The sequence below is a fragment of the Prenolepis imparis genome, unplaced genomic scaffold (assembly GCF_030444845.1).
Source record: "Prenolepis imparis isolate NDT839.2.m4 unplaced genomic scaffold, iyPreImpa1.0 SCAF_6, whole genome shotgun sequence".
NCBI classification, from domain to species: domain Eukaryota; kingdom Metazoa; phylum Arthropoda; class Insecta; order Hymenoptera; family Formicidae; genus Prenolepis; species Prenolepis imparis.
This window is the reverse complement of record NW_028141164.1, coordinates 2,814,778-2,837,679: the sequence shown is the minus strand read 5'-3', so window position 1 is coordinate 2,837,679 and position 22,902 is coordinate 2,814,778. Positions and strand designations below refer to the sequence as shown.

Genomic DNA, 22,902 nt, shown 5'->3' with positions numbered 1-22,902 from the left:
GAACTGGTTTCAAGAGATACTCTTTCCCGCCATCTCGCTCTTTTCCATGTCTCGTTTATTTTTCTCTCCGTCCCGCTCTCTCTCCTTTCTTTCTCTTTTTCTCTCTATCTCTTTGTCGTTGGAAGGAAGAGGCTTGAAGATACAAAGAGAAAACCGCAGGATCAGCAAAGGAAGAGAGAAACGAAATAGAGAGGGAAGACAAGAAGAAGGATGGAGAGAGCGACGAACATCCAACTCGACATTATACGAGATCTCCTCTCCATCTTCTTTCGCTCCTTTTTATCCCCCTTTATTCCGTCTGCTTCTTATCATGCCGCTGATGCTCTTCTTCGCGTCGTCTCGCGAGGAATCTCGAACGTCGTATCGTATCGACTACCGCGAAACGGCTATACAGATGGATAAAAGCGTTTCTCGGAATACCTTTGGAACTTTACTCAGGAACTTAGGACTTCGATGGTCTTTTGGGGGGAACCAAAGATCCGTGACAGAAACGCCACTGTGCGATACTCCTGTCGACTTTCGCGTGATGTTTCTCATTTCGAAATCTTCGGAAAGCCCACAAAATGGCAATCTTTATTGCCTTTTTTTTTCAAAAGCGACTCTTTGACTTTGTTGAGCATTTTTTACAAGATATGTTTAGAGAGAGAGACTCATACATAATCATTGCAAGTCAAACTTACATCACGAGAGACAAACGCGTAAACAATGTGAGAAGTTCTGAACATCGTAGAGAATATCCGCGCGCGTGTGGTCAGATCCATATTCGCTCAGGATCCAAAGGAGATGACCAGTTCAAGGTATTATGTAGAGCGTATACATAGAGAGAATCCAGGATTATTGCACGTTCATATCACATAGATATCCAGTTGGTTCTGCTAACAATAAGACGATCGTAAAGAAACTCGCGAGACGGAAGCCGCTACTGTCGGAGGAGAAGCACGTTCAACGAGTAACTGTATATCAGGTGGATAATAAAGTTTTCGCGAGCTTTTCGAGATTTGCAAATAGATGGTTCAGTCTTGCGCGAAATTCAGGTTGCCACGTCGATCGAGACAATGAGCGACGGCGATGAACGAGACAAGAATCGTTGTTCTTCCTCCGAAAACTTGAAAATGCAAATGCGCTTTGTTAAAACGTGGTACGATATTGCGCTTGGAATGACGACAACCTCGAAAGATTTGCATCCCGGTAAAATAAAAGGCTCAAAAAGTTGCACTGTAGATCGATTGGCACAGTAATATGTATAGTGCAAAAAACGAGTACAATAATAGCAATTGACTTGAATAGTAACAAGTTGTATACTTGAGGAATAGAAAAGTATTTTTGGTCGCGAAAAAAATTATTATACAATATAGTAACAACAAAAATTGAAAATTTACAGTATGATAAAACACGATAAAAAATGGATAAATATAACTATAAATTGATATTTTCAAAATATTATTTTATTGAAAAAATGCAATCAAGATGAATTGGAGAGAATGAGGAAGAGAGAGAGAATTTACGTCAAACACTGAAGTTATATTCCTAGGCGCTTCGATTAATTAGCAATTCAAATAATTAGCGTACTGTTTGATACAGACTTCTGTATCAAATAATCATTACGAAAAGGAGACACAGAAGTTATTTAAGTAATATTGATAGAGACTGTACATACAATTTGCAATAGACGGAACTATATATTTGCAGTATCTTGCGTACATTTATTATAAGCGCACGACAGATAATCAAGTCTGGCCTTATACTGGCCATAAACACAGACACCAACACAAATGTGTGGCTTATTACATGCAGAACGTAGATATAGATCTATGTTAACCCGCACCTCGTAGATTAAAGATCAAAGGACGTATAAGGTCTGATGAGATATTGCAGTGATTATGTACAGTGATGTATTTCTCCCTTCCTCCATCGCGAAAATAGCTTTTTACATATAAAGTCACATATAACACATTTTATATAATTACATTTTATAATTTTAAGTTTGGCAAATAAATATATAAAAATGATTGACTCTAATGTAAGAAAACATTAAACTAAAGATCTTTGAAAAATAAAATTGAACATAATCAAATGCAATTAATCCTTAAATGATTTATGAAAATCGATTTAAGGAGTACCTGAGTGTCTATTTTTATTATAGAATCAAGAAAATAAGCATTTGTATGATAATTAGTCTAATTAAAATTAGATGTTATAAAACACAAAAAAGGCTTGCTCAGGCAAAAAATTATTGTAATTAGAGCTTGGCTTATTTGCATCTATACCACTGACGTGAATATGTAAATTTATCAAATACATAATAAACTCAGAAGCGAGCAACCTCGCTGAATCTTGTTTTAGCGTGATCACATTCAATATTATTCATCCTTACAATATTCCACTTTCATTCTTAAGCGCCTTAATTGCACTCCTCATTGTTATCATTGCAATTCATCAAGAATCTCCTAATAAACAATTGCATTAGCACTTTACGCTTATAACACACGCGTGTATGTATGACAGTGAGAGGAGGAGAGAGAAACTCAATCTTATTTCAAGCGTAAACACTATTCGACCACACAGATTCAAGCACGTGCATGTAAATCCACTAAACCCTTTACTAGGACTTCCTCGTAGAGAATGCTGACAGAAGATCACAAGGAGTATATGAGATAGATAGGGAAAAGAGGGGGATAGAGAGAGAGAGGGAATGTTGTAGAAATTACCAAGCAGAACGCAATATCCTCGCACCTCTTCACGTTCGTGTTCCTCTGTGCGATCCACCTTCCTGTTTTCTCTCCACCTCCGGGAACTTCAACGGGACGTCACCACCTAGCATCTCCCTAAGGCTACATAATATCCTCCCTCGAATTGGCCCTTCAACCACCGGGAAAACACCGACCTGCTTTCCGACCTGGACGCTTTCACGGCGTCGATATCACGAAAAATCGCCGGTGAGACAGGCGGGTGCGAGATACATGCATTTATAATAGTCCTCATTGTGCATAAGACAAACGCGAATGCGTTAAAAATGTATAGGGTATATGAGAATAATCACGCGTGTTCGATTTAATTTTTTTCAAAATAATAAAATTATTCCTTAACAAATATATATATTGAGAAACGTCAATAATTTTTTTAAAAATCGTAAACTTATATCAAAATAAAACAATGCAATTTTTACGTAAATGCAAAATACTTAATATAGAAAATTTTATATATGTATGTATATGTGTATAATATATTTTTCAAATATTCTATAAATATTTTTATCCGCCGTACGTGGCAATATATAATAGTTAACTGCGTTAGTACATTTCACTCATTTTGTGAACGCAAAATATCGATTCGAAAGAGAATTACATTTTTTTTTATCATTGGATCTATCCATCTCACATCTCTTTCTTTCGCGTGCGCGAGTGCATCAGTAGTACTCGCGGCAAAATACACGCTCGAAGTGATCGCGAATGTCGACGTAGCCGATGGTATGTGTGTACGTGAGATTTATGACAATAATAAACTATTCGGAACTGATACAAGCCGACGATGGCCGTTTGTATAATACTTTCATGAATCGCGCTGCTCGCCTCTATCGGTGATCGAGCAATTTATAGGCGGGATACATATTTCGCGTTGCGGGCGACTCGTATACGCGTAAACTCTCGTCAGGTCAGATTCTCCAGGTCTGCGGCAGAAATCGATACGTCGCCGGGGATACGCGAGAAGCTTGCAATGCGTAACGAGAGACAGCTTCGGGGATCGAGTGAGGTCTTAATAATTGCGCATCGGTGCGATGGTCAGAAATCTGTCGACGACGTCGTGCCTAATTAGACGCAAATAGGAATTATTAACTTTCCAACGCGCAAGATTTACGAAAGTATACGAAAGTCCTCTTATTTCAGACGCTTTTGTAATATCGAAGTAATATGCGATTAACATAAGTTAATTGTGGATAATTTAATTTTAATCTTCTCGTTTCATATACTTCATAGTTTCCTACATTCTTATATACGTTTAATGTAATTTTAACTTTTGAAATTACGAACAAATATTAAAACGCACACACACACAATAAGATAATTAGAACATATTCTTAAAATAATTTTACAATTAATATAAATTCAACATTATTAATATACTGTAACAAATTATTTTGAAAATAGAATAAATTGTTTTTCACTCCAGATATAATTATAGTGAAGAGATTCGTCTGCACATATGCGGTTATATCAGTCAAAACTCGTCACACTGTTTTTCGTTAAAATCGACTTTCTTGTCTTCTTTTTATACGAAATTGCAGTATTACAAACCCGCTCATAGCTTCGAGCAACAACGCGATGCCAGAACGTTTTACCTTTCCGCCAGTTGCAACGCGATGCGCAAGGATAGTTGCAGCATCCGCAGCATCTTCGGTCTAATGCTAAAGTACTCGACTGCTCTTTGACCTGGCGTCCGACGTAAATTAACCCTCGGTCAAAGAAACTGGTAAAGTACACTGAGTCAACGCTCGTTACACGATAATGCTCTTTTTTATGTTTCGGGAAATAGTTTTTTTAGGTCTCTCTCTCTCTCTTAGCATATATGTAAGTCAATAAAAAATCCTCTTCTTGTACAACTTTATTAAATGTCCATTAACTGAAAATGGAACATAGGTATGCATGAACATGTAAATTCATTATACGCACATAAAATTATATTCACATTATAATATTGAGATAATATTATCTCTCGCAATTTGCTAATGTTAAACAACAAATATTAAATAAATTTGGAAAGAGAACACTTTATATAAATTCAATGTAAAATTCGTGGATAGAAAATAATTAATATTGTTGTACTGTTAACGCAGAACGAGAGATTAACGAGATTCGCGAAAACGACACATTTTCGCAACAATATGCAGGCGGTCACCCACCTTCCGTTTCCGTGTCCTCGACACCCCGCTTTTTTTCCTCCCTCTATTCGCCGATGTTATTCTTTGACTCGCGTCATTGAAAGTCGACAATCGATGGATGAGCCATCACGGATGCGTGTACGTTACGACACGCACTTGCTGTACGTGGCATGAGAGAGCACTCGGGCATGGCATCGCCACCTTCGCATCGAGAGAAAGAGAGAGAGAGAGAGATGACATCCCTTTGTGCGTTCGAGTAGATTTCTAAATAGCGTAGCGCTCGTCGTGTAAAGGGCTCTCTCGCTCGAGACGAGAGAGCTCGTTCTTCTTCGCGCGAGAGACTAACAGAACGAGAGACACCGGATTGAATAGAATTCTTTGTTATATTATTGACGATTAAAAACTCGCATAAATCCTCTGTTCCCCTTTGTCGATCCAGAGACAATCCAACATGATGTTCTCGTAATCGGATTACTGTGGACAGTTCGTTTTTTAATTCTTTTCATATATCGCACATAAATCCTCGATAGCACAACTAAAATTGAAATAAAATTGATTAATTTCTCATGAAATTATAATTATTGCCATTAACGCGTAACTTGATTCGAGATGGTAGTAAAAACGTATCAAAAGTATAATAGACCGGGTCTGATTAATTTAGTTTAAATTTAGGGCACTTTTAATAATGAGATTATCTTTTTATCATAATTTAATATTCAGCTTTTTTGTTCTTCAATATTTGCGATTGAAAGAGAACAACATCAATTTTAGATATATATAAAATCCTTGATCTTAAAAAAAAGAAAAGATATCGCATAAAAGGCAAATAATATTTCAACGAGAGCATAACGCAGTGAAATATATGAAGTCTCTCTTGCAGTAGCGCTCGTAAATTTTGCACACCTGTTTACTTCAGTCTTGAAAATATCTTCGCGTAGTCAAGAATTCTTTCACGCCTGAGAGAAGATCGGTACTTGACCTTAGAACGCTAACGAGCTTCGTTTATATAATACATATTAGCATTTCTGGCTGCATCACCGTCCGTTGTTGCTGTCATGATGAATTGAAAAGGATAATCGAGTAGTACAATTACAAATAATTCAATTAAAAATTATTTCTATCCAAGATTAGATAAAATTTTAATAATTAATAACGGTTCTAATTGATGTCACTTTTATTCGTCTGCAAATATTAGATTAAATTAAAAAGATGGTCAAACATTTACTCCACGTCGAATATTTATATAAATTGTGTATGTTAATTATAGAATCTTTTATCTCTCTTCTTCTCTTTCTCTCTATCTATCTATCTATCTATCCATCTATTGATCTGTCAATCTATCCATCTATTACTACTTTTTTGTATATTTTCTTATAAGCATTTTTATATCTCCATGTATTTTTACTTTATATCATCTTAATCATCTCTACTTAACATAATCTAGGACAAAATAGATTATATTGTAATTATGTGATGATTACCAATTACGTTGCAAATAATCAGACATATCAATGATACTGACGCATATAATTAGGAAATAATATGCCGGAATCTCACATGACAATTATCTCGTATCCCGCAGCGTATCATCAGGTTGGCACATGTACCGCGCGCACTAACACACAGTAAGACGTACGTATATTTGCACGAGAGTCATTCGCAAACGTGTATTAGTATTCACGCACATTTGCCTTCCAATGTCCTCGATTACATTTGCGGCTAGCCTACATTTCACTTCTTTGTGTATCATCGTGAAACACTACGTTAAAATGGGTCACTGCTAAATACGGCGTTTTCTACTATCCCTTCTCTAGCGAAAGTTCATCGTAAAATACATAGATACGATTTAATGATTATTATTCAGATAGATCTCATGCATTCGGATAGAGAAACGATAAAATTATAATTTAAGAGATTTAATTAATTCTTTGAATACTGCTACAAATGATGAATGTAAATTACATATTTTTATTTGTACTAGAACAACACAAGCGCGCGCCATTCTTCGATTTTATGTTAAAAAAATGATATTTAAAAAAAAATAATATAAAATTTGTTTAAACTCGATTAATATTTTTTCATAGAAATTAGATGATTAAAGCGTTAATCTGAAAATTAAATTTTGAAATAATGATATGTTAAAAAATTAAAATAGTAATATGTTGTAAATAATATGTTATAATATCTTATTCTCGATTAATATTTTTTGACAGAAATCAGCTGATATATATATAACTGTCAAAAATATTAATCGAGTTTAATAAAGTATAACCATATTATTAAAACATATTATTTTAATTTTTATAACATATTATTATTTTAAAAATTAATTAGCAAATTAACACTTTAATCAGCTGATTTCTGTCAAAAAATATTAATAAAGCGAAAATTTGTTAATTAAATATTCTAGCTTACTATATTTACTATATTTATATTTATATTGTGTATGTTAAAATGCGAAATAATAAGATTATTCTAATATATGTATGTATTTTATTTGTTACAGGTAGCATTGCGATACACAGTCTGATTCACGCATCGTGTCGGGAGTGCCGTGTAAAGTGTCGCGCGTCGGAAGTGCCGTGTAAAGTTTCGCGTGTCGGGAGGGCCGTGTAAAGTGTCGGACAATCGTAATTATTCGTGTTTTCGCGAATGTCGTGAGTGCTACGAAGGAGCAATGACGGTCGACCAAGAGAGGAGGAGGAGGCCCGGGGAGGCGTCGGGCGACATCGGGGCAACTGTGAGGTATGCAAAATAAAAATATATTTTTTTAAACTGCATTGTTTATGAGATATTCGACACACACTTATGTATAATATATACATAATTTGAATATTTTGTTTTCAGATCAATGTGCTGTGTACTACAACTTCGCTATTATACGTATCGGTGAGTGAGAAATTGTTTAATTTATAACATTTCTATAGCGGTAATTCGAGTGTATATAATTTACAACTACCCTGTTGTATATAATATGTTGAAAATATTAAAATAGTAATATGTTTTAAATAATATCTTATCCGCGATTAATATTTTTTTACAAAAAGCAGCTGATAATAGTAAAAAATACAATCGAATTAAAAATATTATAACATCCTTTTCTAAAAAAAGCATGTTAAGTCGATTCTCGCAAGTATTGTTGCATCTTTTCCGCGATGCTGATTGACTGTTTCGATTCACATTGTACGTTATATTCGTAGTATCAAGAGGCTGTCATTGCGAGGGTTAGTTTAACAGTTTGTTCAAAATAAAATAAAATAGTAATATATTGTAAATAATATGTTATAATAATACTTTATCCGCGATTAATATTTTTTGACAAATCAGCTGATAACTGTCAAAAATATTAATTGAGTTTAAAGTATTACAACATATTATTTAGAACTAATATTATTATTTTTTTTAATTTTATTTTGAACAAACTGTCAAACTGCTAATCCTCGCGATGACAGCCTCTCGATGCCACGAATATAACACACAACGCAAATCTTGACAGCCAATAAGCATCGCGGAAAAGCAACAACAATAAACTTTGATATATGCGAGTATCGATTTTACATTTCTTTTTTAGAAAAGGATATAAACACACAAACTTGCATAAGCATATACATAAGAAATTCGATTAGTTTATTTTCTTATGCATACGTTTATGGATCAATCAATTTTCTTATGTATATGTTTATGCGCTATGCAAATTTGTGTATTTATACCCTTAAAAAAAAACGGAATCGAAAACTCGTTACTTAATTGCATAATAATCGAGTATTAAAACAACGCGTCATTCTTGAAATATTAAATATCTTTAATAATGTTTCACAGTGTAATCGTTTTATGTATAAAAAAACGGAAATTTTAAGCTGAATTAAATTTTTGGCTATAAAGTATATAATATTTCATATAAAGGAATCGAAAGCGGAAATACCTAGCTAGGCCTAATATTTTTATTATTCTTGATCATATATTTCATTTTATACTAGTAGAAATTGTATACCCCCCCCCTTCTACACATAAATATTGATTTATATACATAAAAGTCTCCTTCGTCATTTTATTAGAGACGGAAAAATATATATGTTTTGAATAACATATTTTATAGCATCTATAATGAATTATATCATTTTTATTGTGTGAATTTCACAAATAGTCGATATTCTACATAATATTATGAACATATATGTATATGCGCCTCGCATTCGCAGTGGTCTACTTAATGCAAGTTACATATTTACGCATGTGCATCGATCTGGTCATAAATCTGCATGTAAAGCTGTGTGTAAAGCTAATGATGCGTGTATGCATGTGTTTTTCATTGCATTCTATTCATTCACACACACAGCGCAGAGCACTGAATAAATAAATTATCGTATTACTCTCTTTTTTATATCAGATTTTACTTTTAATAAGATAAAAAATTCAAAGAGAGAGAGAGAGAGAGAGAGAGAGAGAGAGAGAGAGAGAGAGAGAGAGAGAGAGAGAGAGAGAGAGAGAGAATATATATATATATATATATATATATTAATTTGCATAATTAAATATATAGATATATTTTTTTTATTTAACATAAAATATAAACATTGATATCTTCTAACTTATGAGTGATACTACATAATATTTTGTGTAGAAAGATTCGCGGTCTTTCACGAAATTTTGAGCATACATAGTGATCAGTGATAGGTAAGATACATATTTAAAATGAATCTCGATACAGATACATGTGAAAAAATGTATCTAGATACAAATACACAAATTAAAATGTATATGGCTACAGATACTCAGATACTTTAAAAATATCTCAGATATATATCAGATACTTTTAAATTATATTTTATCATAATAATGATAAATATGCACAAAATACTGAATAAATCTTTTATTAATATTTTTTATATATTAATATTTTTTATTAATATTTTTTGTTTACGACTTTATTCGTTAGTCTTAACACATCAAAAATGCTTCAAAGATATCGTCACTCAAACTATTTCTCCGTGATACTATTTGATCACCAATGCTAAATAATCGCTCAACCGGTCTTGATATGACGATATATAATTACGTTAAACTTTAAACTTAAAAACAAATGAAAATCTTAAAAACATGTTTCATATGAGGAAAACAAATGTTTCATATGAGGAAAACGTGCGATATATTAAATGCAATATTTTTTTGCTTGTCTGACAAATAGAGAATGTCAATAGCACTGTCAGCTGTTTCTACGTGATCTTGATCTTTTAAAAATTTAAAGAATTGGTCAATTTAAAGAAATATGTGAAAATGTATCTAAAAATGTATCTGAGAAAAGCAATTCAGATACAATATGTTATGTATCTAGATACATGTATCTATCCAACACTGATAGTGATATATACCGCTTCGCATGTTTGCTCGAGTTTGCACGTGGCTTTATATGAGCGATATGCTATGTAAGTGTGCACGAACATCGGCAATCCGGAGTTGGTTCAGACGCGCGCGTGTCCTCATCGAGTTCCCTCCATCACATAAATTTACGAGCTCGAGCTGTTTGATGCAATTTACGAAGAGTGTATGACCCGACATCTCGAAGGTTTGTGTCATCCAATGAATTTTGCGCGAATTTAATCGATCGCATAGTTACTCCTAGTTGTTGATAAAACGCCTAGTTGTTGCAATCGTATGCATTTCTGGAATATTACATCGATCTTTCATATATCGTCAACAAATGTCCAGCACGAATGAATCTCGTTATCGGAAAGTGCTGCGGTTAATCTTTTTCCGAAAAAAAGAAAAAACGATAAATTGCTCTCTAAAATTTTTCTTTGGGGATTCTTTTTGTGTTTTCTCGCAGAATCTTATGATGTGTGTGTGGTAAAAGTTACAATGTGTATATACATATACATAAGTATACAAAATATATTTATACATATACTTTTAAAATAAACAATTAGTAAGTTTTTAATATATCTCCACTGGTTTAATAGTCACGCAATCACGTACTGACATAAGCAATATATAAAAAACATCATCAATCATTTTTTGTATATTGTAATTACAGTGTTACATGTTTACATACTTTTGAGATAAAATACACTCGTCCGCAAAATTAACGCATAGGTAATTTCATGTAAAAATTTCGCAAAATTCAAATAAGCATAATTCCGCTAAAAATTATCGTATTTGAAGAATTTTTTCATACTGTCAAGTTTAAAGTCTCTATTTTGAAAAGCTTTTAACAGATTTTGAATTTATCCTTTCCCTCGCAGGCTACTGCTTCAAAAGTAAGGACGTGTTTTGTCTCTAAAAAATTGCATACTTTGACGCACTTCATGGGGTGAGATAAATTTTTTTCGTAAATCTAATCATAATCATCGTAAAATATGAACTTTTCCTTGCAAATTAAAAACAAAATAAAATTTGTACGATTTTTTTTCGCGGAGTTATTACGTATCAATGTTATCTATATACATTTTTACCACCAGCATTAGCATTACCTCACCTCTGTGAAATTGGCACCTTATTTTTTAAAAAATCAATTTTTTTTTAAGTTCTGAGTGCACCCCGAAGAGTTCTAGAGTTCCTTATTAATTTAAAAAATAGTTCTGGCGAATTAAGTTAAAAAAACAACTGATGAATTTTGGGGGTGCTAACTTCACAAAATGAAATCTTTAAATCAGCGATAACATCAAAAGTATTAAAAATAATTAATTTTGTCATTAGGATTTCTTTTAGAACACTTGGTGCTACCCAGAACTCTCAACAGAACTGCCATAACAAAAAGAAATTTTTTTTTTAAATATTTAAAATAAGAAAATTTGCGATAACTTTTTATATATCAGTCCTAGCGCTTCGAGTATTAATAGTTATTGATAGAACTCGTGAGGTGCTACCCAGAACTGTTAACAGAACTGCCGGAACTTAAAAAAATTTGTTTTTCGTCGAAACAAATTTTTTGCCTTGACGTACAAAAATTTGCGATAACTTTTTAAATATTGGTCCTAGCGCTTCGAGCATTAATAGTTTTTGATAGAATTCGTGAGGTGCTACCCAGAACTGTTAACAGAACTGCCGGAACTTTAAAAAAATTGTTATGCAAATTTTTGTATGTCAGATCTAAAAATTTCTAAAAATAAATGTTCGAGCGCGATCATGATTCAATTAAAAAATGTAATTAACCATACTGTCATCGGTCGAACCAGTGTCACCTTTGCCGTCACGCGAGTGACATAGTTTGGTTCAACAATATTGTTGCTCCCAATGACATCGTTTGTCATGAGCAATAGAGACGCGACAATAAATTATGACACTCGAAATTAAAGGTGACAACACGAGCCAAACAGCTGATCATTTGTAAACACCACCCGCGCGGACTCGAGATCCCGGGCCAACAACCGCCGACGGCGTTTTTTCTGTGTTTTCGCGAGCAGCTGACAGTTAAGAATATCGACACGAATTCGCGACGAAGGACGCTATGCGCACACGCAAAAGAATATGAAAAACCGTTTAAATAAAGCGCCCGTAAACCTTTAAGACAGATCGTCTCTTGCCTTCTCACGTTAAGCATCGAATCGCATTCCGTGTAATTAGCCGCTATAATTCTGTCGCTCGCAGAACGCGCCACTCGAACAATCGAACGCTTTCTCTCGAAGTCGCTCGCTTCGATACTCGCGTTGCCGCAAAGTTCGGAAACGGACAAAATTGTATTGCTTTTTTTCTTGTGTTTTTTTCTTATTATAATAAATTTGTTATTGAGTGTGTGTTAAAGAGATTGCCTCTTTTTTGTGTGTGTTGACCCCACCTCACGTTCACACTCGCGTTATATTCGCGTCTCACGAAACATACTGTCATCGGTCGAACCAAAATTATTTAAAATTAATAAGGAACTCTAGAACTCTTCGGGGTGCACTCAGAACTTCAAAAAAAAATTGATTTTTTAAAAAATGAGATGCCAACTTCACAGAGGTCATTAATCTCATAACAAAAAGTATTTATGATATTGCCATTAATTTTTTTAACGAGTGTATAATAGTAATGAGTTTTTTATAACTGCATATATACGCTTACATATACGCTTTTCAAATAAAAAAAAGAAACAAAGGTTTCTTACATGACTGCGCAAAAGTAATATGCAGCGATTATTTGTCACGTACGCAGAATATAAAAGGAGGCAGCTCCTTTTCCCTGCTCACATTTTAAAGTTGAATAGAGTGTGTTCAGTGAAATTAAGTGAGTGAATTCAACATTAATAATTACATATTAGTAACATTCTAAAAAAAAGCATCATAAAATGAGATTTTTTAATAAAATATGTACAAGTAAAGTGCGTCTTGATGGCAAAACTGTAGTGATAACAGGAGCAAATAGCGGTATTGGTAAGGAGACTGCCAGAGATTTTTATGGAAGAGGTAATATCTTGAAATAATATATGAAATAATAATTTTTTATTTATTCTCGAACTTTGAAATCTTTTGAAATGAGAATTAAAATATAGACAAGATTTTAGAATTTTAATATAGAATTTGTTATAAATTTTAAGAAAAGTAAGTTTTTTTATTAATAATATCAATAAAATATAATTTTTTTCAATTATTTCGGATATTTACTTTAATACAACTAAGATTTTATATTAAACGTATATACACATTTAGGCGCTAGGGTAATACTGCTCTGCAGAAATATGGAGAAGGCAAACGAAGCAGTCGAAGATATAAAAAATGAACCACCTTCAAGGTAAATATATAAAATTATATTATAAGAATCAATTAAATATGAGAGATTTTTCTTTATTTTGAGGTCTGTGTTAAGTACAAATCAAAACAAGATTTTTTTTCTTTTTCTTTGTTTTACTTTCTTTTGCTCGTTATATAAAATTATATTTATTTCAATAAAACTTTCGCGCGATGAAGAAGACAATATAAGAAACCTATTTCTTGTGTTTTTTAGAATTAAAAAGGACGAATATCAAAGTAATGCAGGCGAGCTTGTGATTTATGCCCTTGATCTATCTAGTTTGGAGAGCGTGAGAGATTGCGCTAAAAATTTACTGATGAAAGAAACAGCCATTCACATACTTGTAAACAACGCTGGTGTAGCTTTCCATCCATACGAAAAAACGGAGGACGGAAATGAGATGACATTTCAAACGAATCATCTTAGCCATTTCCTTTTGACGCTTCTACTGCTGCCAAAAATACAATCATCTTCCCCTGGCTGCAGAATAGTCAATGTATCATCAATTACTCATATTTGTATGTAACAATATCGATACCAGTTTTAGCATTAACAGAAAAAATAAGATAATTCTTAACCAAATTTTAGTTTACCATAAACTGTAAACGTTCTATTATAGTTGCTGACATAGATTTTGATGATATTAATTTGGAGAAATCTTACACACCTATTAAAGGTTACAAGCAAAGTAAACTAGCAAATATTCTGTTTACAAAGGAACTCGCTCGTCGATTGGAAAGTAATATTTAAAAAAATGTATATTTTATAATAACTCGCAAAATCCGCAAGATCATAAAAAGATGTTAATGATTCTTCATGATTTTTTAATAATTATTAATTGAGAGTTAATAACACAGTTCAACAAAAAAAAAAATTTTCTTTAACACAAGAAAAAATCTGTTTTCCGCAGTTTTTTAAGTTGAATTCATTTTTGTTTTCTATATTGTTTGATTGTCATAATTTTAAAAAATTTGCATTACAAAAAGAACTATTTTAATGTATAATAGGATATTATAGCAATTTAGTATAGGACGTATTAAATTCGCACTTTTTTCGCAATAGATCTCATACATTTAACTATAATTTAATATCTATAATATCCTAAACTGTTAAAACATTGCTTTTTTGCAACTTTAACCGCACATTCTTCAATCTCTCAAGATTATGATGTGATAGAGTAATTTGGAAAACAGAATCGTATTCTGCATGAGAAAGACTACGGGAAACGGTTGGTCTTTTTCTTATGTTTTTTTAACTGTATAATTATTAATATTCATAATTTAAAAAAATATTAATATTTTCAAAAAATCAAAAAATTTTGAAACTTTAAAAAATTTGAAAAAAGTGAAATGGATGAATTAAATAAGTAAAATATTTCAATTTACAGAAGCAAATATTCACGGGATAAACGTTTATTCTCTGCATCCGGGTCTTATACCCACAGAAATAACACGGCATATTAATAGCACGATATTTCCGGGTGCAGCTTATATTTATAATTTTTTAACGTGGCTATTGTTTAAAACTGTCAAAGAAGGTGCGCAGACAACAATATATTGTTCAGTGGATGAAAAAGCGGCCAACGAAACTGGACTTTATTATTCGTGAGGACATATTATATATTATAGAAATATATATATATTGTTTTTTATATAATATATTTCTTTAATATATAATATATTTCTACGTTATTTTATTATTATGTAGAGATTGCAGTGTCACCAATCCACAATGGAAAGCGAGAGATGATCAATATGCTAAAAACTTATGGGATATATCCTGCAAGCTTTTGCATTTAGAGTCAGAAGAAGATTTTACTACATTTTTACAAACTGTTTCACGTCAAATGTTGTAAAGAATCATTTCTTTTTTCTTTGTTACTTCGATAATTGATAGAAGATAGAAGAAAAATTTAAATCTGTAAAAAAATTGAAAATTAATAAATAATTATACAAATTATAATTTTTCTTCTATTATTATTAGTTACTTGTATAATTATAGTATATTATATCAAATCTTTACTTTATTATATATTCTACTTTTTTTTCAAAAATATATATAGGTATTTGTTGTAATTCTTTTTATATAACTTGAGTGCTTACGTTTTGTTCCTAAATATAATTTCGAAAATTTCTTACGAAAACTTAAACATCACGGATCTTAATTCTTTACATGAACGTGACTTATATATATGTAAGTGTGTACAAACATTGTCAATCTGGAGTTTGCTCAGGCGTGTGCGTTTTCTCATTAAATCCCCTCTATCCTCTCCATCTTATAAATTATTATATTACTAATATCTTATAAATTATTTATGTGCTTAAGCTGATGCAATTTAACGTGTGTATGACATTTAACATTTTAAGAGTTTGTGTCCAAAAAATTTTGTGAGAATTCAATCAATCGCATAATTGAGTCCATGGAAAAACACCTAGTTGTGACAATCGCATGCATTTCTGGAATATTACATTGATCTTTCATATCGCCTACAAATATCCAGCACGAATGAATCTCACCATCAGACAGTACTACGGTTAATCTTTTTCCGAAAAAAATAATAAATCGTTACTTTTGAAATTTGCCTTTTGAGAATTCTTTTTGTGTTTTCTCGCGGAATCTTATGATACGTTGTAATCTCTAATGATAAATAATTTAACTGTAATGGACTCGTAAATATATATACTCTACTTCATAAGAAATATTGATTTCTCTAAATATATGTATTTTACAATTACAAAGTAATGATAAAACTAAACAATTTGTGCCTAAATAATTTCGATAATTTTATACAAAAATTTACACATCACGGATTTTGATCTTAACATATGTTGCAGAGCGTTTCATTCTTAAATAATATGTGCTTGGAATCAGGCAAAGCTCTTTTATAATTCCTAATAATTCTAAATTAAAGATACATAGCTGAAATTAAAATCGAGAATTATAAAATATTCTAGAATGTTTCAATAACATATTTTTTGTTTACTGTATTGTAAAGTATATATATAGGCCCTAAAAACGGTCAATATTATTGCACAATATTTGACATTGCACAATATTATTGATCGTTTGTATGTTATATTGAAGCAATATATTGTGTTAATCGAAAGTTTGTTGAAATATATTGCGCAACCTGAAAATATTGTATCATCTATAGGTATTATTGCGCAACATCACTGTTAATGTATTGTATAGAAAGGAGATGTCATTAATATTTTTGTGTAATAATATTGACCGTCTAGAGTCTGCTTTAATATTGACCGTCTAGAGCCTACTTAAGCAGAGCAAAAACTAATAATAAATATACAAATGAAGAATAATATTTTCATATCTCTCTGCGCAGATTTAATGCGCAACTGTTACTTGGGACGTAACAGTATATAAGAGAGCGACAGCTCCTTTTCTGCTCACATTTTAAAGTCGAATACAGTGTGTTCAGTGAAATTAAGTGAGTGAATTCAACATTAATAATTACATATTAGTAACATTCTAAAAAAAAGCATCATAAAATGAGATTTTTTAATAAAATATGTACAAGTAAAGTACGTCTTGATGGCAAAACTGTAGTGATAACAGGAGCAAATAGCGGTATTGGTAAGGAGACTGCCAGAGATTTTTATGGAAGAGGTAATATCTTGAAGAAATAATAATTTTTTATTTATCCCCTTGAACTTTGAAATCTTTTGAAATGAGAATTATAATGTAGACAAGATTTTAGAATTATAATATACATGGTGTCCTCATAGGAAAATGCTGAAACTAATCAGCTGTCATTTTTTAATGCATATGCATGCAGTTATTAAGAAAACAAAAATTGTGTTGAAAAGAGGAAAGTCTGCAGTTTTTAATGGATATAAATAAAATGTTTGTATATCAGTTTATTTTATTGATGAAAAGTAATGAAGAAAGTGCTAATAATCACACATAAACTAATGATAAATATTTTCGAAGTGCGCACCATCTAAATTTGTACAAAATTTTATTCTTCTACGAAAACTCGTTAAAAGATTTAATAACAGCTATTAAAAGGATCGTCAATAATAAAGATGACATATTAGAAAAAGTTTTTACGAGTGAATTGAAATTGCCTCTTTTCAACACAATTTTTGTTTTCTCAATAACTGCATGCATTAAAAAATGACAACTGATTAGTTTCAACATTTTCTTATGGGACACCCTGTAGAATATATATATTTGAAATAAATGAGCTATAAAAGCCGAAAGCGGATGTTTGTGCGTTAGATAGCGAATGTTTTTAATTCCTTATATTCTCCTCTGACCTTCCTTCCCAATTCAGCGACTTTGGACTTTGGACCGATATTTTTCTTTCCTATATCTCTTTCAGATAAGGAATTAAAATTTCGAATTGAAATTTTTTTTCTAAATAAAAGTCTTGGCAACCAAACAAATTTCGTGTCCCGTGCACAATTATAAGACATAGCATAAAAAATTAATTTTCGCTATCTGACGCACAAACATCCGCGTTCGGCTCTTATAGCCCGTTTATTTCAAATATATGTATATATTTAATAATATAAAATATATAATATATATTTTTATAATATAGAAAAGTAAGTTTTTTGATGAGTAGTATAAATAAAATAAAATTTTTTTGGTTGTTTCGAATATTTACTCTGTATAACTAAAGTTTTATAAATAAATATTCAAACATAATTGAATGTATACACATGTATACACACATTTAGGCGCTAGGGTAATTCTGCTCTGCAGAAATATGGAAAAGGCAAACGAAGCAGTTGAAGATATAAAAAATAATCCACCTTCAAGGTAAATATATAAAATTATATTATAATAATTGATTAAATTAGCGGTTATTATTTATTTTAGGGTCCGTATTAATTATAACTTGTTTACAAATTAAAATGAGATCTTTTTTTCTTTGTTTTACTTTCTTTTGCTTGTTATATAAAATTATATTTATTTCAATAAAACTTTCGCGCGATGAAGAAGACAATATAAGAAACCTATTTCTTGTGTTTTTTAGAATTAAAAAGGACGAATATCAAAGTAATGCAGGCGAGCTTGTGATTTATGCCCTTGATCTATCTAGTTTGGAGAGCGTGAGAGATTGTGCTAAAAATTTACTGATGAAAGAAGCAACCATTCACATACTTGTAAATAACGCCGGTGTGGCTATGCATCCATATGAAAAAACGAAGGATGAAATTGAGATGACATTTCAAACGAATTATCTCAGTCATTTTCTTTTGACGCTTTTATTGCTGCCAAAAATGCAATCGTCTTCTCTCGACTGCAGAATAGTCAATGTATCATCAATTACTTATGTTTGTATGTAGCATCGACACTAGTTTTTAGCATTTACCGAAAAAATAAGAATTATTTTAATTGAACTGTGTTTACTCTAAACATACCTATAAGATATACGTTTTATTACAGTTGGTGATATATATTTTGATGATATTAATCTGGAGAAATCTTACTCACCTTCTAAAGGTTATTTCCAAAGTAAATTGGCAAATATTCTTTTTACAAAGGAACTCGCTCGTCGATTGAAAAGTAATATTGAGAAAAGATTTAGTATTTTACGATAACTCGCAACTAGTTATTCTTTTTCTTATTTTTTTTAAACTGTGTAATTATTAATAATTTCACAAAAGAAAAAAAAGTGAAACGAATAAATTAAATAAATAAAATATTTGAATTTTCAGAAGCAGATATGCATGGCATAAACGTATATTCTCTGCATCCGGGTCTTATACCCACAGAAATAACACGGCATAGTAATAGCACGATATTTCTAGGTGCAGCTTTTGTTTATAATTTTTTAACGTGGCTATTGTTTAAAACTGTCGAAGAAGGTGCGCAGACAACAATATATTGTTCAGTGGATGAAAAAGCGGCCAACGAAACTGGACTTTATTATTCGTGAGGACATATTATATATTATAGAAATATATATATATTGTGTTTTTATATAATATATTTCTTTAATATATAATATATTTCTACGTTATTTTATTATTATGTAGAGATTGCAGTGTCGCCAATTTACGATGCAAAGCGAGAAATAATCAATATCCTAAAAAATTATGGGATGTATCCTGCAAACTTTTGCATTTAGAGCCAGAGGAAGATTTTACTACGTTTCTGCAAAGCGTTTCACGTCAAATGTAAAGAAATATTTCTTTTTTTTTTAACTGCGATAAAGCAACTAATAATAGGAGAATAATTACCAGAACGAAATGTAGAATAAATTTCGTTTATTTATATGAATAGTTAATTCTATGAACATATAACTTTATTGATTTTTACAGATTTAATGTATTGATGATACTTTTTGTAGGTCGTGATAAATGTTTATGTTAAATTGGAAAGTGACATGAATATATGTGGAATGTCCACCTTTCTTTCAATGGAAGGTAGGCCAACTAACATAAATGCAAAGAGAAGACAAAAAGTGAAAGGAACATGTATCATCAAGTTACATATAATACCTGCAAATATTGATATATTACTTTCCAAATATTGTGATGTAACATTATTGTATTATGTAAAAATTATAATAAGATTGAATGCATAAAAAAAATTTTTTCTTAATTTGCTCTTATTCTTTATGATTTTAATTAACTGTTATGTCGCACCAAAGAAATTTCTGATCTTATGTATAATGGCTTTATGATGGTCTATGAAAAGCTTTTGAATCTTTTTCTTGATTTGCGGCATTGTCCGTTTGATCTATGTCACGAAAGCAGAAAAAGATAAGAAACCTATGATATGAAATTCAATGTAATATATTGATAAACATTTTACATTTTATATGCAATATATATATTATATCAAATAATTTTCATTATACAATTGTTATTAAAACGCATACCGAGATTCCAAAATGCAAGAACTACAGGATGTACAGTTTTATCCAGAATATAGATCTTTTCGAAACGGCGGACTGCAGTTGACAGTGCGCTTGAACTTAATCGAGGCCCGAGGGAGAGTGAAAGAGTCCGCCTGTATTCGCTTTGAAGGGAAAACCGTCACATTAATCTCTCCCATTAACGCTCGCAAATATCTCCTTTACGGTCGATTCAATACCGGCGATTCGCGAAAGCGCTCTTTTCACGGGCAGCTAGATGAACTTTTTGAGAGAGAGAGCCGCATCGCGCGAACGATAAATCGTTGATACATGTGCCACGACGATACGTTCCGTCGCGTATAACGACGGTTGCAGAAATTGCGCCACTTATCTCGCGTGTCACGTTCAGAATTTGTGCATCGCAATATTCACCGAAGAAAAATGGTGGATGTAACGGTTAATTATTTTCGAATCCCATTCTCTTTTACAGTTTATTTGATCTTTATTTTATTGCGAAAAAATGTTCAGGATTATTATTATATGAAGGTAAAAATAATTGAGAAAGATATTGAATGGTTTGATAGGATTTAAATTCGTAATAATTAATTCCGCCTTTATTTTTTTCCATAGACAGGCAATATCTGGCAAATATGGGTAATTTTTTTATTGTTATTTTTTTTCAATATATAACAAAGTGAATAAAATTGCGCATGTGTTTGCGTAATAGTAACAGAAAATTTTCCGTGTTCCATCAACGATGTTATAAAAAGCACGTTAGAGGGAAACGAGTTCATCGCGTCTTTGAAGGTCAACGTCGCAAGGAAAGGAGGAAGAGCGACCTCGTCCTGCGAATCTCGTTAAGGGCGAGTCTCACATTTACCCCTGGCTCTCGAGACGCATTTGCACGCGCGGAACAATTTATTGCACCTTTCTTGCGCGTTAAAGCGTACTATGAACCGCATACCTTATGCTAGGTTCCCAGCTGGGTCGAATCATAAATCGTGCGAGTCTCTCTCTCTCTCTCCCTCTCTCTCTTTCTCTTTCTCTCCTGTATCTTCGTCCGTCTCTCACCCTCGGTCACCCTTATTCCTTACACGACGAGTCGAGAAATCCTCTCCTTCGTGCACCTTTAAGAGCAGTCACGAGCAATGTCCAGAGTCCTCTTCGTCGGGATATGTACGAGTCTTCTTCCGCTCTCGACTCGTCCGTGCCTGTTATTTAAATCTTTGCTCTACGTGTGTTTCGCGCACGTTTTTACCATTCGCGCTTTTACTCTTTACGTGTTTACGAGCGGCTCCATTCGGGATACGCGTACGTACCACATACGTGCGTGTCGCATTCACAAAATATTTATCCATCATGCAGCTGCATGATGCCTTCGAAACAAGATTAATATTTTCATCAAAGGTTTATATTAAAGAAAGAAATCTCTCTCTCTCTCACACTCACTCTCGCTCTCTTTGTTGACACATGCAAAATTAAAAAATATTTTTTTACAAATATTTTTTTTGAAGACTATTTTTTTGAAGACGAATATATATTTTTTTAAAAAAAAGCTCTTTTTCAGCGTGACTATTCCGGAACCGGAATTTTTATTGAAATTCCTTTTGTATGCTGTAGAGTTATCTTTCGATCCGATAGACACGATGAAATAACGCCATCGACATCGATATCAAAATATCGCAAAATACCAGCGGTACGCATCTCTCATATCTCAAATCGGGTCTAGCGAATTATCCTTGTGCACCCTCTGCATTCCGCATCGGAAATGAAATATTACTCTCCCCCTTTCCCCCCCCCCCCCCTTTCGAGGAAAATTTGATATACCGAGACATTTGCGGAGCGCGCGAATCCCATTACATCACATTTGGCGACCGCGACGCTGAAACTTGATAATTACATTACATTACGTCACAATGTTCTTTTATGACACGCGACATTACTAAGTGGCAACATTTTGCACGTCTTACAAGCCGCATCTTTTACAACCCTCGTAAAACACGTGCTGTTCGTTGTACTATTAACGAATCTTAGTTTTTATACTAGCTGAGATAATTCATCGATTATACACACACGCAAACACTATTTATGCAATCAGTTATCACTTTTAAATAACTTTGAACTTGTATAATGCAGAATTATTTATTATAAATAGACGGAAAAATAATTAATTGATTGACTCACGAGTTGTGGCTTTTTATAAGTCTAAGAAATAATTATTGCGTAATATTGCAATCTCGTGTTTATTTTACTATATACATAATTAGCTCAATTAATTCTGTTTATTGTATCATCGGAAAATTAAGATTTGTACTGTGTTAAATAACTGGATATTGACAATGCGACAACACGTAAACAGTATTGTATCGTTGTGTAAGCAATTTGGTATATTTGTTACCTAATCGGGATAAAGAGCCGAATGAAACGAACAACTTCGATTATACGCCGGGCTTGTAATTACCGAAAAAGCCTGCGGATTCGTCGCGCAAAC

General features: G+C 32.2%; 3 protein-coding genes and 1 long non-coding RNA gene across 7 annotated transcripts in view; 3 read left to right on the top strand and 1 right to left on the bottom strand.

The window, feature by feature from the left end:
• Window positions 1-22,902, top strand: part of LOC145937341 (uncharacterized) — a 97,680-nt gene that overhangs the window by 11,539 nt on the left and 63,239 nt on the right. Inside the window, exons 3-4 of the long non-coding RNA XR_014425544.1 lie at window positions 7,383-7,621; window positions 7,724-7,765. This is a non-coding gene — a long non-coding RNA (uncharacterized LOC145937341). The remainder of the gene's footprint in view (window positions 1-7,382; window positions 7,622-7,723; window positions 7,766-22,902) is intronic.
• LOC145937331 (uncharacterized) overlaps window positions 1-22,902 on the bottom strand; it is a 233,645-nt gene that overhangs the window by 194,914 nt on the left and 15,829 nt on the right. The gene's annotated exons all lie outside the window — the stretch shown is intronic.
• Window positions 12,907-15,813, top strand: LOC145937337 (retinol dehydrogenase 12-like). The gene is made up of 6 exons (XM_083040326.1): window positions 12,907-13,254; window positions 13,498-13,579; window positions 13,793-14,097; window positions 14,199-14,318; window positions 14,967-15,183; window positions 15,287-15,813. Exons 1-6 carry the CDS (start codon window positions 13,137-13,139, stop codon window positions 15,432-15,434), a joined length of 990 nt encoding a protein of 329 aa, XP_082896452.1. The 5' UTR covers window positions 12,907-13,136; the 3' UTR covers window positions 15,435-15,813.
• On the top strand, window positions 16,969-20,155 carry LOC145937338 (retinol dehydrogenase 11-like). Its single transcript, XM_083040327.1, has 7 exons — window positions 16,969-17,203; window positions 18,283-18,364; window positions 18,582-18,886; window positions 18,995-19,114; window positions 19,267-19,483; window positions 19,588-19,728; window positions 19,902-20,155. The coding sequence occupies exons 1-7, from the start codon at window positions 17,086-17,088 to the stop codon at window positions 19,906-19,908; spliced, it is 990 nt and encodes a 329-aa protein (XP_082896453.1). The 5' UTR covers window positions 16,969-17,085; the 3' UTR covers window positions 19,909-20,155.